General features: G+C 42.7%; 1 protein-coding gene across 1 annotated transcript in view; it reads right to left on the reverse strand.

Moving 5' to 3' along the window:
- Positions 1–1,447: 1,447 nt before the first annotated feature.
- Positions 1,448–8,184, reverse strand: part of LOC108796129 (kinesin-like protein KIF18B) — a 91,465-nt gene continuing 84,728 nt past the window's right edge. The window contains exons 21-22 of the mRNA XM_018567551.1: positions 7,565–7,668; positions 1,448–1,575 (exon numbers count right to left, since the gene is read on the reverse strand). Of these exons, the coding sequence (XP_018423053.1) occupies positions 1,448–1,575; positions 7,565–7,668 (232 nt within the window). The remainder of the gene's footprint in view (positions 1,576–7,564; positions 7,669–8,184) is intronic.

An 8,184-nucleotide genomic window follows, 5' to 3' on the forward strand; every position in this document is an offset into this window, starting at 1 on the left:
ACATGTCACAGAAAACAGCAATAGTTTAATTAAATAACTGTACATTGTGACTAAGACAGAATTAGGGGGCTGATCTGTTTTAGAAAAGTGTACACACAGTGAAGAATATAAAGGCTACTGCTCATGTGTGATTGAGTTCTCTGATCAGCATATTCTAGAAAGTAGAACAAAGATATCTCCAGCCTTCTAGGAAGATGAAGTTATCAGGAAGAGTACTTTGATCTCTTTGAGATTAAATAAATACATGCAAGAGCCATATGTACACATTATTGACTTTCATACACTTAACATGAAAAATATATCCAGCACAGGTCCACTATAACTAGAGATGAGTGAATTGTGACATTTGGAACATACCAGATATTTTATAGGAATCATATGTGATAAATAGGTCAAGCGTCATAGTACATAGACTTCATCTTGACTTAACTCTACATTATTTTAATCAAATAGTACACTGCGTTCCTTACATATTTCACTAATGAAAGGATGTCAGACTAACTGGCTTGTGTCTATAACAAGATGCTGTCCGCAAAGCTTTAACACAGTGTTCCTCAATATTATTGAGAACACTACGCTACTAAAAAAGAAGTGCTTGCCCATGTGGTGCTGTGCACCAGAACCACAGAAAGTTGGTACTAAAGTTCTATAAATCCATCAATTGAATGTCATTTAAACAAAACAAGACCCTTGTCATCTTGCTTCCTGAGATTCTAGAGGGGGTTTTAATGCACCCCCAAACTGATATTATAGCAGAGTGAGACTACATGGGGAAGCAGAACAAACAGTACAGCGGAAAAAGATCTCCTCTGGAGTCTCAGCAACATATATTAATTCAGTTATGAAAACCAGCATGATCTATCTGTACGTGAAATATCAGACTGGAGTGGAGTTATCCTTTAAAATAAAAATCTGCTATTATATTGTCAAACATTATCCTCTACAAAAATAGACTATAGGGAACATTGAACACATTCATTATATCATTTCAAATAAAAATGTATAAAATCAGTTAAAAATAACTATACAGTGGTACAGGATTTTAAAGAGAAAGGTATTGGACTTTAGTTGAGCTTTACATACTATATAGAGCAGCTGAGGCTCCCAGAGAGGAAACGCTTATCAGTCCATACTGGCGGACAATACAGAAGTTTCACATTTTCCTTGTAAAAGCAGAAAATCCTGCCAAGGAAAGGAAACCTCATTTTTTTTCCAGTCAGAAATATACTAGCTATACTGCCATTAATGTAATAACAGTATATTACATTTACTACTACACACCGATAATACACATTTAACAGAAAATGTCAGCATGAACTTCAATATGGAGTAAGTGATCCTGCAAGAAGATATGAAGATCTCTTATATGAAGCTCCCGGCAGGTGGGTTTTGAACTGAAGATGGTGGCGGAGAAGAAAGTACAGGCACCAAGGTAACTGTAGAGGCTTCAGGACTTGGCTGCTGCAAGCTGCATTATTCGAGTAACTGGAGCTCCTCCTAAAGACCTGCCAGATGCCAGTGTCACTCTTCCTGTCTTTTTGGTACTCTGTCCCCTTGGGCTGCAGGAAATGTTTTCTGAGGACAAAGCATTTAAAATCAGACAATCCATTTAAAAAGGTAATTGAGCCAGATTCTAAGTGTCTGTGCCCATGCACAACCAGACAACTGTAAGGCCTTTAACCAGTTGACATCCGCGGTGTTAAACCCCCTTCCCATCCAGGCCATTTTTCAATATTCAGCGCTGCGGTACTTTGACTGACATTTATTCCGTCATGCAACGCTGTACTGAAATGAATTTTATACCCTTTTTTAGGGACAGATAGAGCTTTCTTTTGGTGGTATTTATTCACCACTGGGGTTTTTATTTTTTTACTATATTAAAAGGAAAAATTACCTAAATTTTTTTTAAAAAGTTTCCCCTATATTAAATGATAAAACATTTATTATTACCCAATTTTTTGGTAAAATATAAAAGACGGGGTCACGTCGGGTAAAAAGACACCAAACATGTCAAGCCTTAAAATTGAGTGCGTGCGCGAAACCTCAAAAAAATGATAATCCCCAAAATTGGCCATGCTTTAAAAGCTGTTACCGCTCATCAGTTTAGTGTTATCAGTGATTGATGGCCCTAAAATGATTGCTCTCACTGCGACGTTCGCGGCGATATGTAACATGTGTAGCGCAATTGTAATTTTTGTGCGCTGGGCCACCGGACGCTTATTTACGTTTATAGGCGTGTAAACGTGGGGGTGGGGGAGTTAAACATTTTGGGTTTTTTTTCCCCCTTTTTTTATATGTGACTTTTATTTTATTTTTTATATGTTACTTTAATTTTTTTTATTTATATTTATTTTTTGCACTTAATTGTTATTGCTATTATATAGGGGATAACAATCCCCCCTATATAATAGCAAAGGCACACTGACAGGTCCTCTTTATGGAGACATTAGGGGTCTCTAGGACCCCTAATGTCAACTGTGGACCCCAAAAGAAGCTGATGAAGCAGAGATCTGCTTCATCAGCTTCTTTTCTCTGGCTATAGCAGCCAGATGACTGACAGGTGAATGCAGAAACGATGTAACACACATCACTTCTGCATTCACAGCCCTGACGGAGATCAGCAAGGAGCTGATCTCCCGTCCTCTTCCTCCTGACGCCCTCCGAGCCGGTCCCGGGCCGCAGATGGGGCAGCGGATCCCGGGATTCAAGGTGAGGGGTCAGGGGGGGGGGAATGGGTTGGTGGTGGAAACGAGCACATAGACGATCGGCGGGCTATGGAGCCGCTGATCGCCTATATGTGAAACACCCGGTAACGGGTGTTTGCATTGGTCGGGTCTTTTCTGCCCGAGCGTGCCCGCGCGAGCAGAAAAAAAATGCCGTCTGGCGACGGCAACCCGCCAATGCAGCAGTGCCGTCCATCCGTTTTTTTATAACGGGCGGACGGCAAGTGGTTAAAGGAAATATTTGCTGATAGAAACATGCAGGCTGCCAATGCGATCTTCCAATTCAGTAAATATAGACTTCCTGTACTCACCGTAAAATACTTTTTTTGGAGTCATTTGATGGACACATCAAGTCTTAAACCTTCAGGTTATACTGCCACTTACAGGAAGATTAGGCACTGGCAAATAAACTGTAAGCCAGCCCAGGGTATAACCCCTCATATAACCTCTCCTACTACCAGCATGCCTCAGTTTTGTAGCAAAGCACATCTGTAAAACAAAAAAATCAAGGCAACTGGACCTGTTGGGGTTAGATACCTCATGGAGGTAAGGTGTTGATTTAATTTGCATTTGCATTGGAGCTAGGCGGTGTTAATGCAATCAACACCTTACCTCCATGAGGTCTCTGATTCTGACTGGTTATGATTAACAGATTATGTTGATTGGAGCAACATTCAGCATATTTATTCCCAGAGAATTTCTGAAAGTCATTCACAGAAAGTAATTCTGAATTGAGAAAGCTAGTCGAATGACCAGCGAACCGTCTCCAAGAAAAACACTAGGGCTGCAATAACTAATCAATTATAAATCGATGAGACTCGTTGACAATGATTCTCATCGATTAGTTGCTGCTGCGCTCCTCCATTCTCCTCCCCGCTGGTGCTGGCTGCAGAGGTCTGTGTCCCTTTCAATCCCCACTACTACCATACTCTGTACAAGTACAGATACTTTTCCAGTTCCAAGACTAAACTAGAGAAAAATTCAAAAGTTAGGCAGCTGTCATTTTTAAAGGAGAATACGGAGCTCCTGGAATTTGTGAATCCCCGTTTTAATGTATGATTTTGTTTTTTTTATAAATATATATTAGGGATGCACCAATACCATTTTTTTTTAAGTACTGATACTTGTCCAAGTGTCATACACCCGAGTTTGGGAGAGGTATCGTGGATCTCAGCTGCGGTTCTCAGGCTATAATCCCAGGCGGTACTCTCAATCACAAACAGAGAGTTTGGGATTTAGACATCATGGACCGCGAAAATAATAATCAAAACAGAAGATGAAGTTGCACCAAGGATATTTAAGTCATACTCCTTTTAGCTGAACACATCAGGGCTTGGTAATGAGTATATAAGACAGTCTCTAGTTTAAACAGCAGCAGCAATTCACTTAAACAGCATAGGACAGTGGTGGCGAACCTTGGCACTCCAGCTGTGCAAAAACTACAAATCCCAAGATGCATCTGCCTCGGGGAGTTATGTCTGTGGCTGTCAGAGCCTTGCAATGCCTCATGGGACTTGTAGTTCCAAAACAGCTGGAGTGCCAAGGTTTGCCATCACTGGCATAGGATATCAGTCTTGGTATCATATGAGGTAATACTGAGAAGGCTCCACTAGGTGGCAGATTACAGGCTCCAACAGAAGTGAACACAGTCCATAAGCAGATACTTGCGGTTTAGGTGATCTACCCAGTGGCTTGTATCAGGAGAACTCCAGAGAAGGCTGGCTGCTGGGGGAGCTTTGGGGTCCGATTCGGTGTGGTAGCGAGGGTCCTGGAGAGGTTCCTGGGTGAGTTGGGCAATGATCCCTACAATTGAACACCCTACAGCGTTCTCAGGCGGCCGCGTTGAGCTTCCGCGTTCCAGGGTGGAACGCACAGTACTTCCTGTCAAGGGGGAGGAGGCCTGCGGCGGACTCCCCGGCCGATGCGTTCCAGCGTGGAACGCAGCCGGCGAGTGCCGCAAACCCGCGGAACATCACACCAAGTACTCACAGATAGAAGTAGTGATACATATTTGTTTAATGTCATGTGACAGTTTTTCTAAAACAATACAGACTAATGATTTCAGGACAGTGGTGGAGCGTCAGAGCCAGGTCCCAGCTGCAACCGCTGCAACCCTGGTAGTTCTTATGAAAATGCCAAGTATCTGGCACTGGTATCTGAAAATCCCTAACACAGACCACTGCAGCCGGCACCAGTGGGGAGCAGAGACCACTGTGACTGCATTTCTCACCTCTCCTCCTCCCCTGTACGTTTTCTGCTGCCCCGATCCTATGGTATTATTTTTTAAAGTTGTATCCCATTAATCAAAGTTAATCTGATAACTAATCAATTATGAAAATAATCGTTAGCTGCAGCCATAAAAAATACAGCAAGTCCAGTTGCCTTGATTTATTTTTTACAAATATATAATGACTTGGATGAATAAGAACCTTCACAGACATATGGTACCAAAGCAGTACCAATGGCATATTTTATAAGTGCAGATGGGCATGTCCTTCAATGGACTCCAAGAAAATAATTTTCAAGGGTGTACAAAAATCCTATTTTCTTTTTGGTCCCATTGATGGACACAGGAAGTCTTAAAGCTTCAGGACATTAAAAAGTAGTTCAACTGACTGATGGCGAGGGAGATAAAATATAATGGAAGTTTAAAGTCTCACCGTGTCATTTCTCATCTGACTGCTGGTTGGGAGGGGTATAGAGCCGTGTGGGGCAGCTCAGAGTAGAAATGTCTCAAGTTTTTCTGGTACAGAGCACATACAAAAAAATGTTCCCTTGTATGCAACTGAATGTATTTCTCATTCCCATTAATTTACTTGCAATACATTTAATACAGACTGGTATAGAGAGTGCATCTGCTTTGTTTAAAGTCAGTGCTGTGCAAGTCAGAATCTGAAGGCTGAATGAAACCCTCCCAAACCACATACAGTATGAACATACCACCTCAGTTCTTACCAGTTAATAAACATCTACAGCAGGGGTAGGCAACCTTGGCACTTCAGCTGCTGTGGAACTACAAATCCCCATGAGGCATTGCAAGACTCTTACAGCCACAGGCATGATGGGATTTGTACTTTCACCACAGCTGGAGTGCAGGGATGTCAAACTCAATTTAATTGCGGGCCACATCAGCATTATGGTTGCCCTCAATGGGCCGGTTGCGGTCTATGGTGGGCTGTGCGGACTCTTAGGTGGCTGTGCAGATTCTATGGTGGGCTGTGTAGACTTTCAGGTGGCTATGTGGGGTCTATGGTTGGTTGTGCGGGGTCTCAGGTGAATGTGCAGGTTCTACAGTGGGCTGTGCAGACCCCTTAAGTGGCTGTGCAGGCTCTTTGGTGGGCTGTGTAGACTGAAAACATGAAACGCACAGCTCACCTCTATCATGTGTCCCCGCAATCCACATTCGGTGCACGGATGACTCAGTAATAGGCTCAAAAGCTGTGGAACCAGCACACAATGATCTTCCAAAGAAATTCAAACTTTATTCCACATGCATCTATACAAAGCACAACTATGGCTGTGCAGGTTCTATGGTGGGCTGAGCGGACTCTCAGGTGGGCTGTGTGGGGTTTCAGGAGGACTGTGCGATCTCACCAGGGGTTCTGGCGGGTACAGGTGGCGTAGATCCACAGAAAGGAGGAGACTTTTGGACAGCGCTGTAAACGGGCACCGCCGTTTACATGAAGGCTGCCGTGACCTTGATGGGGACCTCGGTAGCCTTCCTGTGAAGCCCGGAACATATTTAGAGCGCTGACTTCATTTAAACATTTTTAAGCTCTAGGAAAGGTGCGAGAACCACATGAAATGATCTGGTTGGCCGGGCCTAGTGTTTGACAGGAATGAAAAGTGAAGGGTCTGTGTTGTATGCTGAAATATGACCTGTCTGTACTGGATGGCATCCATCTAGCACTCATCCCTTGAGATTTTTTCAGCCTATGGGGCTCTACTTAGGAAGGTCAGAGGACAGTGGTACTGCAAGTTTAATGCTTCCAGGCTGTGTGCTCTGTTCTTCCAATACCCTGTATTTTATGAATAGAATTAGTCAGTACATTGCAAGCTTATTGAGCCACTGTTTGCACTGACTAATTCTATTAATAAAATAGCAGGAACAGGAAGAACAGAGCACACAGTCTATATAGCGGTGTGGTCCTAATAAGTCAGAGAGAGCCACGAATCTATAGATTTCAAGAAGAAATCAGCAATGGCAGCTCTGGTATTTGTACAGGTTTCCTTAAACCAAAACTGGAGGGATAATCAACTGCCATACCATTTAAACAGTTAAAGCAGAACTGTAACCATGAAGACTAAAGAAGCCTAAATGAGTGCTTTAGCCCATTAATATACAGACGTATCATTTCTACATTACTGCGCACAATTTCTTTCATTCTCTGCATCTCATTGGGATTTCGGAATGAGGACTTCTGCTGTTAGCCCGACAAGATTGGCACAATAGCTATGATAAGTAACTTGTGCTTTGTGACAGTATCTTTATTCACAAAACCACAAGTTATCTGAGCAATTACATCCAAAGTCCAACTGACTCCTGCTCTTGCGGTAAATCAGGAGCTAGAGGAGATTGGTGCTCAGGCCAGACTGGTTATGAGCGGGATCTCTGCTACAAAAGTGGAACTAGAAAAAGATGGCCTCAGCCTTCTTCTGTTACATGAATAAGATAACTGTTGAATTTCTCCTGGTTACAGTTCATCTTTAATGTGCTCCTCTTGGTACTGTGCTGACTAAGGTCCAGGTGGAATCTGTGTCCTAACTTGTGCACATGGAACTCTGTTCATCAGTGTGACACAGCTTTACTATTATACAGTTCTGGCCATAGGGTAACTTACCTGTAATAGTCTGTGGACGCTGTAGCTTTTTTGCTGTGCTGAACTGTAACCTGCCAATTCGACTTTGGCTGGCTGTTCCATTTCCTACACGTGATGAGGATGAACTTGAGCAGAAGAAAAAAGAAGAAGTCAGATATCAGCTATAACTTAATTTAGCTTTCTACAGAAGATCAGATAGAGAAGATCAAAACAAAAAAACACAACAGCTTTAAGATGCTATCATTCATAAAAGTCGTTAGAAATGTTTCAGAGTATAAAAGGCCATGAATAGGCAATTTATTTATTCTTATATTTGTGTACACTTTCCACAGTGCCATTACAAAGCACATGTAGCGATTCACACTGGTTCCTCCCACCGAGGAGTTTCCAATCTGATATTCTTACTGCAGGAATATGTGTGTACAAAACACTGCACAATTATATAGGACAGGGCTCAAAATTTCCATGTGCCTGCTCGCTTGTGGTCCGCAGCAGACCTTACTAATCACAACCAGATCACCAGAGATCATGCCTGCTCGCCTCCTCCCTGCAAAAAGACAAGCTAGTGAGGGGGCTTCATTGTTTTACTGTGTGTGTGTGTGTGTGTGTGTGTGGTGGGGGGGTGGGGGCTGCAGGGAACA

The sequence above is a fragment of the Nanorana parkeri genome, unplaced genomic scaffold, assembly GCF_000935625.1.
Source record: "Nanorana parkeri isolate BGI_ZX_2015 unplaced genomic scaffold, ASM93562v1 scaffold1061, whole genome shotgun sequence".
Classification (NCBI taxonomy): Eukaryota; Metazoa; Chordata; class Amphibia; order Anura; family Dicroglossidae; genus Nanorana; species Nanorana parkeri.